At 29.6% G+C, this 14,771-nt stretch overlaps 1 protein-coding gene across 1 annotated transcript in view; it reads right to left on the reverse strand.

Moving 5' to 3' along the window:
• LOC145185004 (uncharacterized) overlaps nucleotides 1-14,771 on the reverse strand; it is a 41,095-nt gene that overhangs the window by 8,584 nt on the left and 17,740 nt on the right. Inside the window, exons 19-35 of the mRNA XM_090092348.1 lie at nucleotides 14,660-14,758; nucleotides 14,387-14,515; nucleotides 13,713-13,913; nucleotides 13,051-13,360; nucleotides 12,526-12,652; nucleotides 11,845-12,028; nucleotides 11,462-11,695; nucleotides 11,249-11,369; nucleotides 10,740-10,918; nucleotides 10,106-10,400; nucleotides 9,753-9,959; nucleotides 9,264-9,580; nucleotides 8,877-8,970; nucleotides 8,697-8,809; nucleotides 3,470-3,688; nucleotides 3,078-3,249; nucleotides 2,571-2,765 (exon numbers count right to left, since the gene is read on the reverse strand). Coding sequence (XP_089948474.1) covers nucleotides 2,571-2,765; nucleotides 3,078-3,249; nucleotides 3,470-3,688; nucleotides 8,697-8,809; nucleotides 8,877-8,970; nucleotides 9,264-9,580; nucleotides 9,753-9,959; nucleotides 10,106-10,400; nucleotides 10,740-10,918; nucleotides 11,249-11,369; nucleotides 11,462-11,695; nucleotides 11,845-12,028; nucleotides 12,526-12,652; nucleotides 13,051-13,360; nucleotides 13,713-13,913; nucleotides 14,387-14,515; nucleotides 14,660-14,758 — 3,196 coding nt within the window. The remainder of the gene's footprint in view (nucleotides 1-2,570; nucleotides 2,766-3,077; nucleotides 3,250-3,469; nucleotides 3,689-8,696; nucleotides 8,810-8,876; nucleotides 8,971-9,263; nucleotides 9,581-9,752; nucleotides 9,960-10,105; nucleotides 10,401-10,739; nucleotides 10,919-11,248; nucleotides 11,370-11,461; nucleotides 11,696-11,844; nucleotides 12,029-12,525; nucleotides 12,653-13,050; nucleotides 13,361-13,712; nucleotides 13,914-14,386; nucleotides 14,516-14,659; nucleotides 14,759-14,771) is intronic.

Consider the following 14,771-nt stretch of genomic DNA (forward strand, 5'->3'; position numbering starts at 1 on the left):
CAAGAGGTATTTTCATTAAAAAATAAAAAATAAAAAGGAATCGTTCCGTTAAAATTTTAAAAAATTTATTTAAAAATTGTAATTATTTTAGGATATATAAATTTTCTAACTATTTTTACAATATTCGCATTATGTATATATTTGCTTTGAATATTTACACAGCAAATATGCATATAAAGTGATGATTTTAGAAACATCAATATTTCGATTATTCAAACATTTTCAAAGAAATTTTTTTAAACTAAGAAAAAGGCCAACTGTTAGAGTTAAGGTTTGTGTGCACCAGAGTTTTTCCATTTAAAAATCCAGACGGATACTAACTTTTTAAACTCTTTTTCATTATAAATATGCATAATAAAGTTGCCTGTGTATATATATATATATATATATATATATATATATATATATATATATATATATATATATATATATATATATATATGTATATATATATATATATATATATATATATACACAGGCAACTTTATTATGCATATTTATAATATATATATATGCATGAAATTAGCGTATCGCTGATGTCTTATGATTAAAACAATAATAATATTTGCTAAATATTAGATTTATCCTAAACGAAAATCTACATCTCAATAAACAAAGATAAAAAAATAATCTCCGTTGTTTTTTTGTTATCAAAAAAAAAAAAAAATTTTTACAAGGAAGCCGAAAACTGTTTTTTTACTTCAATAACAGAAAGACGTAAGAACCAGCTTTATGAAGAATTTGAACTCAACCACCAAGAAAATTTTAAAAAAATATTTCTAAATCGCACTATTTTTACATTTTGCTGATGGAAAAATTGTTTCGAGAAATATTTCCCCTTAAAACAAACCATCACAAGGAATGATACCTAACTTCTTAACCGTAAATATGCATTTTATTCAGGCGACGTTTTATTAAATCGCAGATAAATTTTTGATAAGCAAAAATGTTTTTTACTGCACTTAAAATGGATGTTGCTTTGCGTAAAAAAAACGCACAATAAGAAATTATCCCTAACACGAAGTTCGTTATTGAGTGATGTAGTAATTCAAATTTAACATGTGTATTTTTTTTCGGTCCATTTTTTTGACGAATGAGAAAGAAATTTACCAAAAATAAAATCTCTGCATTATGATTGACGTCAGATTCGTTACTAAGGCATTTAGAAAGAAAATGGAACTCAACGTTTATCTTTTGAAAAATGAATTATTACCGGCAACCGGTAAGTAACCTTTTTTTGAACCAATTTTATTTCGATAAAAGCAAAAAGAATTCTTTGGTAGCCTTAAAGAAATCATTTAATGTTATGTATTTTATGTGCAAAACTATTTATTTTGATCAGCAGAAGAAATATTATTGAATGCAACATATCTCTAACTCAGTGGATCTGTGGAAATCATACATACATACATACATACATACATACATACATACATACATACATACATACATACATACATACATACATACATACATACATACATACATACATACATACATACATAATATATATATATATATATATATATATATATATATATATATATATATATACATATATATATATATATATATACATATATATATATATATATATATATATATATATATATATATATACATATACATATATATATATATATATATATATATATATATATATATATATATATATATATATATATATATGTTATTTTTGTTATTATGTAAACTAAATAATTAGCTTGGTTTATATTACATTACTTAAATTTTCACGCAATAGCGATCATCAGATGTTATAAACCGTAAAAAACGTAACGACAAAAAAATACGAAAAAAGTGCTATGGAGTGTCTGCTATGATGGCATTAAAGTTTCTTATTAAAAATTTATTTTCATGGCGGCACTTTGATGTTAGTTCGCTTCGTTTATTGAGCAAGTCTAGTTCCGAATTAATAATGTGGTACTTTTCGGTCAAGCACAAATTACAGTAATTACCACCAGGTTTAAATGGTTCTGCCTGATCGAGAATATTCCACGTAAGGATGGGTTCTAAACCTTTACTTTTGCACTCCCATACAAATTTAGAAAGTTCAGTGGAGTTTGCTTTACTTTCATAACGAAAAGAATTCTTATGCTTATACCATCTGTCTTTAAAGGTTTTTTTGTCGTTACGTTTTTTACGGTTTATAACATCTGATGATCGCTATTGCGTGAAACTTTAAGTAATGTAATTTAAACCAAGCTAATTATTTAGTTTATATAATAACAAAAATAATATATTCGCTCTACTTATTCTACGCTGTATTGAGCACTCTTACTGGAAATATTAACATAATTTCTACAATACTATATATATATATATATATATATAAATGTAGATTTCCACAGAAGACCAAAACTTAACTTGTCTACAAATAATAATTAATCATTAAAATAGAAGAAAAAACTAAAATACCATTCATTGTGATATAAATATATGTAAAATCAATGTTATAATTTCTAAAAATCATTCATAAAAAATCTGTGTTAAATGCTTGCCTTCCTTTATTGTAAGTAGAAAAAAAAAAAAAAAAAAAAAAAAAACCTCACATTGATATAACCAAGGATCTTCTAAACCTTTCCAAAGTGAAATCCGCTTCCCTCTTCTTCTCCGCATCCTTTCCGACAGGTTTAGCGGAGGCAACCAGCCAGCTTTGAAGTCTTTGTCTTGTTCAATGGAAAAACTGTATCCGGCATTGCACTCGTTTATTATATCTTTAAACACTGGATGCTTTACACAAGAGTCTGAGGGAAAATATTCATTTGTAGAGCAAAAATACGACACCCACAACAACAACACGATTTTTAATTTTTTCTTAACAAAGTTTGAAATTTGTACCTAATGTAAGCATGTTTAATGAAAACATGTTCAGCTACAAAATATGATTGAATATTAAAACAAAACATGTACGAACTAAAACCTAGTTATGACTGAAGTACTTCGTTCTCAAATATCGCTCACTTATTTTAATCTCAAATATTTTCTTCTTACATAATTATAAAAATGAATGATTATATTTTCTTTTTACAAAAATAAAATAAAAATAAGTTACTTACTTGGCTTTATACGTAGTTGACGGAACCGAGCCATCGATAAAACTTTAGATGATGCAGAATCACTTACATACCCATTGGGAAACATATGGCGATTGGAATACCAAACATCGGGAAACAAATAATCTATTACTGAATATCGAGCCCAATCATACCAATCTTTAACATTTTGTACCTAGTTCAATGTAAACGAGACAATTTTTTTATCGGTAATTTAATTACGTAATAACTTAATCATGCGAAGAATAAATTATTTAAAGAACCAATCGCAGATTCACAGGAACGACGCAAAAAAACATTAATATCAAAAAATAAACTTCAAAGGTAAAAAATGCGGAGAAAAACACGGAGAAATTTAGAAATAAAAGAAAGTAGATGAGTAAGAACTTTCTAACTTGGTTTGCAGTATGGAGTTTTTCTTTTTTAGGTTTACCCTCGTATGCACGACCGCGATAGTAGTCTTTATTTATTCCATTGAATACACACAATTGGTTAACTGATTGGTAAAATTGGAAAGAATCTGGATCAGAGGTAGAATATACAACAATTATAATAAGCAAGAGAAATAAAACATGAACAATGATTTCTCTGATGATGAATTTGATTTTCTTCTCCTATAAAATAAAAAAATCTTTTAAACTCAACGGTCAGCATGTTGGAAACTATATATATATATATATATATATACAGTGGCGGCGTTAGGGTAGGGCCTGGTTGGGCGATGGCCCAGGGCGCCGAATATAAAGGGGCGAAATTTAGTCTTTTTTTGTATAGGGTTCAATTGAGCTAGGGGCGCCGTAGAAATCTCGCCCAGGGCGCTGGTAGTGCTAAAACCGGCACTGTATGTATGTATATATATATATATATATATATATATATATATATATGTATATCAAGTATGCAATACACATTAGGGTGGGTCGAAATTTTTTATTTATAAATGAAGCATGGAAATAAATTTGCATTTTGTTGTCTCTATTAATGTGAAAGAAATGTAAAAAAAATTTCATTTGGTTTTGCCAACTTGAACTTGAAATTTACAGTTTGCTTAAAATGATGCCATTTCAGTGGTGTTGTTGCAGGATGAAGGTATTTTACAATCACATTTAGATTTTTTGATGATTCATGCTAATAGTATTATATTAGTAGTAAACAGTGCTTTGCAAAAGTTTAGAGCATCCTATAAAATAAAAGACAAATAACTGTTAGTGTTTCAATATTTTTGTAAAATTATCACTTCATAAATTATTCCAGAGTGAAATTGACTAAACTTATAATTACTTTTTGATATAGCTGCAGTTAGCGTAGCTATTTCAGCATGTTAAATATTATAATAATTCATTTAGTAGCATGTTAAATTTTTTTTTTTTTCATCGATTAACAAATTTGTATACTTCAGGCAACTTGTGCTACTACAAACCAAACCGATGACTTTTTTGTTACCCTTTTGATCTTCTTACAAATCAAATTTGGAAAATTTGTCAAGTGTTATTTGTTTCACCTAACTGATGATAAACCTTTTGACCACGTCATTTAGACCACATAATCCAGCAAACGTTGCTAAGTGAAAGAGACCTACGATGAAGGTGTTCCTAGTACAAAAAAAAAGAAAATTTTGGAGAGAACGGAAGACTATGTTGCTAAGTGGTGAGATGAAAAAACTGCCATGTTTGGATTTGATAGAAAATAAAATATGGCTTAAAGATATTTCAGCATGGCTCTGTTGGGCAAGAAAACTAGGCTTGAATTGTCTAAAATAGATACCAATAGTTATTTCAAATAATAAGTACATCTTCATTATTTCTTGAATAGCTTGTCTGAACAGAGTTCTTAACTAACTGCTATTGGAAAAATGTTTTGACAAATGCATTGACTGTCAAAAGTTGTATTTTTCTTTTTTACATTCTTAGGGTTATGCAACAATAATAGTTTTCTGACTAAAAGTTGGCAAGTTTTAACATTTAATAAAAAAATTTGAATTACGATTTTGTTTTAAAAATTGGGACATGTAACAACTTCTTAACAGTGTTTCAGTACTCCAACGGAAACATTTACTACAATATGACCCACCCTATATTATAATCATGGGCGCCGGCAGGCAAGGGCAAGGGGGGGGGCAGTTGCCCCCCCCCCTGGAAAAGCAAAATAACAAACTTTAATATTCACAAAATTTCTTTTAACTGTTAAAAGATTTTATTTCGATATCTTATCAATTTAATTCATTTATAGTTTACTAACCGTAATGTAAATGACAAGAGTTTAAATGAAATATTACTATCAAATGCAATGACTTCCACGATGACGGAAGCTTTTTTATAAAGGCATATTTTATATTTTAAAAAAAAGATGTTTGAATGAAAGTTTAAAAAAAAATATGATAGAACCAGATCATAGAAAAATAAAAAAGGAACAAATAGAAAAAAACAAATTGGATACAGTGATCAAATTTTTTAAATTATTTTTTAATGTGTCATTTTCATTTACTTTTTTATGCTGTTGTTTTTTTGTTTGTTGGCAGAATATTTCTTGTTTGTATTGTATTTCTATTTATTTTTTTCCAATTTATTGTGTTATATTCATTTTAATAATACTACTACCTTGTGTTTTTTGCTAGCTAAATGTTGATTATTATAATTATATATATTCAATTTGATTAACTTGCATTAACCTGTTGTATTTTAATTTTTGTTTTGTTTTTTGGAATGTCTAACTTCTATTTAATGTTTTTTAACTAATCATTATATTACTATATAATTTAGCATTATTTGGTGTTTACTTCACATTAGTTTTTTTACTGATTGTAAACAACCATGAATGTAAAATCTTTATTCAGAAATATATGATTGATATCATAAAAAATTTTTGAAAAAAAGTTTCTTCAATTTATTTAATTTTGTGGACTGTTCTAAATTTAGGTTTTTACAATATTTTTTTTTCAGAATACTGAAAAAAATGTCCAAAAAACGACAAAGTAGTAATATTTTGGATTACTTCAATTTTAAACGTGTTGCAACTACAGATGATTCCGATAAATCACAGGAACATATTACTCTTCCTCAACCGGTAGTGGCACCAAGTGAAACCGATTGTGATGCAAGGCAGCAACAAGATGTTGATGCATGCAATGGAAACATGCAGAAAACGTCAGAGGTTATGATTGGAGATAAATCATCAGAATGTAAAAATGATAACGGTAACTCAGTTTTCGATGTTGGACTTTATATTCAGGCAACAGCTAGAATTAATGATGATCTCAAGTATCATATACTTACCGAGCCATTCAAGCCCCATGAAACTTATGATCTTAAAAAAGATGTGCCAGAACATGAAGCTGGAAAGCGACGGTTTAGACATGCATGGTTGGTTCAATATGCTCCTTGGCTGGCGTACTCTTTAAAACTTAAAGGTGCTGTTTGTATATATTGCATTCTTTTCCCACAAAAGGTACATCGAGGTTTTCAAGGTGCATTTATTACTACAGCCTTAAGAAAATATAAGGATTTTAACGAATGTGCTCGAAATCACATGTCATCGTCATGGCATATGTGTTCTCAACAAGATGCTGAAAACTTCATGGCAGTAAGAAGAAATCCAAACAAAGAAATTGTATGTCAACTTGATGATTCTGTAAAACGCATTGTTGAAGCAAACAGACAGAAGCTCTTTTCTATCCTTTCAACGATTTTGTTGTGTGGAACAAATGATTTGGCTCTGCGATGGAAGGAAGGAAGTAAAGGAAATATGCATCAGCTATTGAACTTTCGAATTGAGGCTGGTAATAAGATTATAAAAAATCACCTTGATACTGCTGCAAAGAATGCAAAATATACATCACATCAAACCGAAAAAGAATTGATCAAAATATCTGAACAGATTCTGGTAAATGATATTATGTCAGCTGCAAATAACTCCATTGGATTCTCAGTATTAGCTGATGAAACAGCCGATATTTCAGGGACAGAACAACTATCCATTGGAATACGCTTTGTCGACCCAACAAAAGAGCAAATGATTCGGGAAGAACTCCTTGGATTTGTTCCACTGAACGACATGTCTGCAGCTTCAATTTCCGACGCCATATTAAGCAAGTGTTTATCATTAGGTCTCAATTTAGATCGTCTGTTAGGTCAGGGATATGATGGTTGCTCAACCATGGCAGGAAAGGATAACGGCGTCCAATCAAGAATTAGAATGAAATATCCAAAGGCAGCTTTTGTTCATTGCTCATCATATAGACTGAACTTGGTTGTAAATGATCTGAGTGCACTTCCGCAAATTCGCAATACAATTGGTACTATCAAGTCAATTATTGCATTCTTCCGTGAAAGTCCTAAGAGAAGGTCAATGATACCCAACGTTCCTCTTCTCTGCGAGACTCGATGGACTGCAAAGTGTAAGAGCATACGAGTGTTTTGTGATAATTTTGACCAAATATTTACCCAGTTGGATGTGTTATCTAATGAAGCAACCGGAAACACACGTCAATTGGCACATCAGTTGTTGTTAGCATCCAGCTCAACAACTTTTTTATTTGGACTAATTATCATTTCATTTTACTCAGCTCTCCTGGAACCCTGTACTCAAGCACTTCAAGCAATTCAACTAGAACTTCCACAAGTACAGAGGCACATTCACGAATTGCTCTTGGTTATAAACCTACACCGTAACAAGGCAGATATGCATTTCAGTGAAGATATCTACAAGAGAGTGATCCAGGTGTCTGGAAAGTTGAACATTCAACTAAGACCACCAAGGCAATGTTCAAGGCAGTTATACCGAAACAATTGTGGAGCAACGGATACAAATGTCGAGGAATACTTTCGCCAGGCTATGTATATCCCTTATCTCGATTCATTAATCGATTCGCTTCAAACGCGGCTCTCAGAAGATAACATTGCTCAATTTAATCTTTGTTTTCTTCATCCTGCGAAGATGAGAACTTTAACTCGTGAAAAATTCATTGAGAAAATGTCAACTGTCAATGAAGTATACAAAATTGATAACTTTAAACTCGATAGTGTAATTTGGTTTGATTTTTGGGCCATTCAATCTTTTAAAAACACAATAAACGAATTCACAGATTTACTACCAAGGACTGTGTTCTACCCTGCTGTTCGTGAAGCTTTGCTCATTTTAATAACACTGCCAACAACAACATGTACTGTAGAAAGATCATTTAGTACATTGCGGCGCGTGAAGACTTGGCTACGATCAACCATGTCCAATGAGCGTTTGTCTGGGCTTTGCATGCTGAGCGTGCATCGTGAAAAAATACGCTCCAGAAAATCTGAATTTATGGAACAAATTGTAAATTAGTTTGGCAGTGAACGCAGACGACTACAATTTCTTTTTACTGAATAACAATGATTTAATCCTTGTGTTTTTATTTTTACATTTTCTTTAATTTTTTGTTGTCACTGGTCTGATAAAATGACTTGATTAATTAATGCATTTATGTTGTTTTTGAAATATCACTGTTGAATTTTATTTTGCCCCCCCTTGTAAAAAATCCTGCCGGCGCCCATGATTATAATTATGTATATATGTGTATATATATATATATATATATATATATATATATATATATATATATATATAAAATATACAAAAGTTAAAGATTGCCTTTAGCATGCTAATATAATACTCCTTCAATTCTCTTTCTTCAGGATGTTTCAGCATCTTAGGCTTTGCAGTAAGCACTTTAACGATTTCTTCATCATCATCATAGTATCCGGCTAACAAAGAAAAAATTTTTTAGCACCCTTATGAGTATCAGCTGAAAAAAAAAAACTCTCCACCAACCTTTTATCTTCATGACTGAATCAGCTCCAGTGCCATGGCCATTCGAAGGAGGAGTTTTTAACAACACAGCAAATAACAACGTTAACAGTATAACCTTAGAAAAAGGTTCTTTATAATCGAATTTATAATCACTAAAAGAATAAAAAAGGGGGCAAAAAAAATATAGTGTCCAGAATACTGATTAACTAAAAATTGTATGATCTTTGAGAACATCTAGGAACAAAGTTTAACTATTTCAAATAGTGAAACCTTTTTCCTAGATGTTCTCAAAGATCATATAACTTTTAGTTAATCAGTAGTCTGGACACTAAATTATTTTTGCTCCCCTTTTTACTCTAATCATTTACTAAAGTTATGATTTTCCTTTATTATAAAATGTATAAATACCTCAAGTGGTTTGAACAAGAAAATGGAGTAAAGAAGTGAAAAAAACATGGATATCAACCATTTCTCAGACGTAAACTTTCCAAACTGAAATCCATACATAATCACAAAGTAGGCAGAAACACTTGTGGTAATAAAAGAAATTGCATAAGCGAGATATACCAACCAGTGAGGTAGAGGTTTCCGCTTCTTATTCATTTTTCTATCAGTGTCATTATCTGTTTCATCATCAGCCCCAGCAAAAAAAAGAGAATGAAATAAATGGATACAAGCATTGTACTTTTCCCAGTAGGCCTCCTCCTGATAGTCTAGCGACACTGCTTAAATAACAATGATAAATGATAATAATACGAATAATGATAATAAATAAATAGACCAAGGCTAGATAAAAATTAGAATAAAACAAAATTACAAAAAATTAAAATGCAAAAAAAAATTTCAATACCTTTTTTAATATTTCAAGAAGTTTCAAAGTAGCAAACTATTACTTACAAATGTTTTCAGTAGAGCCAACTCTACTTTCCTCCACTTCATACTTCATTGACTTTTTGGAAATTTTAGGACCAGCTTTTTTGAACAAGAAAACGATTAAAAGATTACAAGGAATTACCATAAGAGCAACAATCAAGGCATTTCTCATTTCATTTATAGAAATTGTGACTGGCCCCAAGATTATCTTATAAGTAGGAGCAGCATGATCTAAGGTTAAAAGATAAAAAAAAAATTTTCTTTTTCTCAAAAACTATAATTATCAAGAAAAAATGTTTTAGATTTTAAAAAATAGGACAATTATTACAATATATAACAGTAAACTCTTTTATAAATAAAAAAATATTAAAATTCACCTTTATCATAAAGCATTGCATTACCAAGCATTGATGTTAGCAATAGTGACATACATGCAGTCAAACGCTGGCACCTTGTAAAAGAACTTTGTGCGGATCGTGTAAAAACAGATAACCATATATGACCATCATACAAATTTTTGAGTGCAGATGTTGAGAAAAGATAGTTGAACTCAGTTATGTCTTCTTTGTTAGAAGGACGCAGTGTTCGCGAAATTCTTCCATCTCCTTCTGCTACATCTAACCACCGATTGCAAAGAAAGTCAACACGCTTTTCATTTTGGAGATCACAAACCTAAAATTATCCCAACCAATTTAAAAACTTTTTTTAAAACACATTTTCCTTACACTTTCCGGATATAAATGTGCTGCAACATGTGCAATCCTAGAAACTCTTTAACAGAGAAAAAAAAGAGTTTTTTTTTTTTTGCCAGCAAATTAAAAATTTCCTTCTCTTTATTCGTTTGTATATAAATTGTTTTTTTTCGTTTTGCCTTTGTTAAATTTTAATGAACTGTTTGCATATTTAACATAGGATTCAAACTTATTTTAAAATCTTAAAAATAAAGAATTATAAATCAAAACAAAACTTTTTGCAAGCAATATTGCTCGATAATGATTTTTATTTACTAACCTGGACTTTTAAAAGAAACCAACCAGGAGAAGGACCTGCATTATTATGCCAAATCTCAGCTTCATAAATTTCTCCAATACTTGTTGGTAAAGCCAATAAAAAAAAATCAGTTTCGCCTTTCTGGAAACACTTTCTGCTATTACTGACTAAACAGCGGGGACCTGATTCCCCAGTACTTCCTAAACAACAGACAGTTTTTTTGATGTAAATATCTATTTTTTGTTTTAATTTTTTTTATTGCTTTTTTATAAAAGTCGTTTTGATATCAAAGAAATACAAATTTTACTGCACATAAAAGTTGTCAAAGAAACTGTATTAGAGTATTCTTATGGAAAACTTTATTTAATACAAAAATAAAATGCTAAAATGGAAATTAAAGAATATTATTATTTGTTAACAATATTGTATTGTTACAAATAATATTGTGTTCTTACAAACAATATTATATTGTTACAAATAATATTGTGTTGTTACAAACAGTATTTCTAGAGAATGCAAAGGTTTTCTACCTGTCAACTCAATAACAATATCAGCTGTTGATGAAGAACCACTTTTAAATCCAGTTTGCACTGCAATCTCATAGAAGAACTGATCTTCGGGATTATTATCAGGGAGAGGGATAAGTTTGCTCTGTAGAAAATTTACATTTGTAACCAAAATAAGCATAAAAATAATTTGGAATGTTAAAGCAAGTAGTTAAAAAAAAAAAAATTTTTTTAAACCTTCTCTATATCATGTTTATCTTTCATTCTTGCCCATAATAACAAAATGAAATAAATGCCAAACAGCACAATTACAACTGAAAAAACAGTAGGATTCTTGTTCAAGTCAAAGTTTCTGAAGCCACTGGCTAAATTTAAGGAGTCTGTGGTTGAGATTGAACCACCCCCAGCAAAGTCAGTAAGATGTGTACAATTACAGATAGTCTTATCAATCGTTGTGTCAGACTTAATTGCCTAGTAAAAAAAAATTGCTTTCACTATGGTGAAAACAAATGCAAGTATTTTAAGTTGAAAAGTCTCTTAAAAATTATCAGATCTGTTAAGAGGTCTAAATATTTTAAATCAATTTTAAAGAATAACAACAAAGCTCCATATATTCTTACATAACACCCCTCGCTACTCCAACTGCCTATATTTTTGTCCCAGAACAAACAGACACGTGTGTATGCCTGAAAAAAATATTTAACAGGAGCAGTGCAATTATCTTCACTTGGCTGAGCTGATAAGGGTAGAAGTTTTGTTGCCAAAGGATGCTCATTAGTATAGAAGATTACTCCAACACACCATCTACATAAAAATTGAAATACATTAACAGTGATGCATTAACTTTTAAAAATATTGACAAAAAGTGTGCTACTTTTAAAAACTTTTCCTTCTAACCAAAAAAACTAAACTATGTACTCCAATCAAAAATCATTGGACTGACTAAGATATCACCTTGAATTAAATTAATAATAAGGAGATTTGCTTCCTGGTTGCACCTCCTAAATAACACTTGTGTGCACTTTTTAATAATTAAGATTTTAAAGATACTGGAGCTGCCTATTGCACGCAAAATTTTTTGTTGCAAGCTACATTAGGGGATGTTTGCTCAAAATTTAAGGAAGGCGAGGCCTCACCACCTTTCCTTTTTTAAATATGTTAAAATAAAGTAAAAAGTTAAATGTTTTTTTTTGACTTGACTACTACTTTTTTATTTGAACGCATTTCTAATTTCTAATCCTCTCTATTATCTTTCTAACCCTCTCTATTACCTTTAGAATCATATCAAAATGTTTTCTTACAATCCAATTGCTTCACGGTTCAAATCTTTTTCACTGTAGAAACATCTCCACTTTTTTTCTTCTGACTCTTCATCATGATGAGGAAGTGTGCAATTCAGCATGTGGTCCACTAATGAAGGAGCAGTTCCTCAAATACACAAAAAAAACTTTTTACTTAAACTTATTTAATTCAGCATAGACATGTAAAAATCGAGCTGATTGCTAAGTTTGAATAGTTATGTATTCTTATTTATTTATACTTTATTTTATCATTTTCTTACATTTACATTTTAGTTTTGATTTATTGGCTCAAAATAAAAAACTCAGTTTTATGTCATCTAACAAAACTCTAAGATTATAATAATCTAAAAAAAAAACGCAATCAACAAGAAAAATCCTAATATGTTTAATGAACCTTCTTTTTGTGTTTGAATCTGATTTTATGATTAGCCAATTATTTGATTAGGCTAAAATTTGTTGATAAATAACATTATTTTGAGAGCAATGGGAAAAAACATAAACAGCTGAAATTTAATTACAAACTACCTTTATTTAGGAACAAGAATAAAGACCCTTCAAAACTCTTGTTGATTGGTTTTGCATGAATAACTATGATGGAAGTGTTTACTGTGACTTCAATCTGATGTACATCTCGCATTATCTCGCAATAGGCAGAAAAATTCTTTTCAGGCAATTGGTTCTCATCATTCTCTAGCTCGACTTTAATTGGCACACTCAAGTTGCTTACAACTTTAGGGGTACCATCTGTATTTGTAAGAGATAACCCTTTCACTTGACCTCGGATTATAACATCTGTTTTTTTATCAAAAATGTAACGATTTTTGCTGAAAGTACTCTAAAACAAATCTCAATTAAGTTTTTTTTGAGTAGGAAACTTGAGACAACATAAAATATTTAATGACTTATCAAAATATTGGGTGAAAAACAAAATTTTGTATTTTAGTTTTGACTTTAGGAACATTTTGCCATATGAAATATGGATAACTTTAATGGTATTATTAGTATTATTACAAATTATTTTATGTACTATGATTAATAACAATGATAATAATAATAAAAATCATTCTTAATACCATTTTCATTGTTGTCATTGTTGTCATCATTGTCATTGTCATCATCACCGTCATTGTCATTATTTTTAAAAGAAATACAAGAAATAACTTTTAAGAAAAATAAAACTAACTTACAATGGCTCCGCCACCATTTCCTCCTATATCAGGCAATACAAAAGAATTAATGTATTGAACTCCTGAATCAATTTGTTGAACTTGTATTTGACCTGTTGGGGTAGTTGTGACAACGGATGGTTCACCAAACACCAATGTTGTTCCTACAGCAGCACTAACCACACTTTCTATCTTTAATGCAGTAGCTGCATTTTGAGCAGCCTTAACACACAAAAGAAAATAAAAATAAACAGCAGTAAAAAGATATTAAAAGATAAGTATATAAAAAAAACTCGATTCATGACTGAGTTTTATGTGATAGCAAGGATTTGAGTGCAATTTGAGAACAATGATATTTAATCTCAAAATGTGAAAAAGAGAACTGAAACATATATACAAAAGATTTACTGTTAAATAAAAAGTATGCACACAAGCAATTTTTACATTAAACCACTGAACTTTAAGTGGGAAAAAAGTTTTTCAACTTCATTTTAAAATCTAATTAGACTTCTGTCTAAAAATAAGAACAAAGCACTGGACTGTTGAGTAAAAAAAACAATTTATCACAGATAATGTGCTCAAGTATGCAAACACATTTCATCCTCATAGGTGCAACCTTTAAACACATTTATCATTAATTATCTAACTTTAATCTTATTTTTGAAAAAAAAATAAATTGAAAAATAAAAAAATACTTGCAAATCTTCACCTTCACCAAGCAAAGATGTTTTGTTAAATATCAGTGTGGATATATTTATAAGTTCATTGGTAGTTAGTAAATGTAAATTTGAAGCAATATTCTCTATTGCAGACAATGCAATGCTCTAATATAAATTATTTATTATTAAAAACATTTATCAACCTCCAACTAATGTTTCATTTCACCATTACCATTACTATTATTATTAGCATCATCACTAAATCACATCATCACATGTTTTGGTGCTACTAACAAAATTTAACAATACCTTATTGCCATTAAGTTGAACATTTTGAAGAACAAGAAGTGCTGATTCAGGAGTTTCAATTTCTATTTTCGTAAGACTGTTCTCTATCAGTATTTTGCACTATTAAAAAGAA

This window comes from Hydra viridissima, unplaced genomic scaffold (genome assembly GCF_058129835.1).
Source record: "Hydra viridissima isolate aposymbiotic clone 2 unplaced genomic scaffold, HvirCarnegie_v1 scaffold_7, whole genome shotgun sequence".
Classification (NCBI taxonomy): domain Eukaryota; kingdom Metazoa; phylum Cnidaria; class Hydrozoa; order Anthoathecata; family Hydridae; genus Hydra; species Hydra viridissima.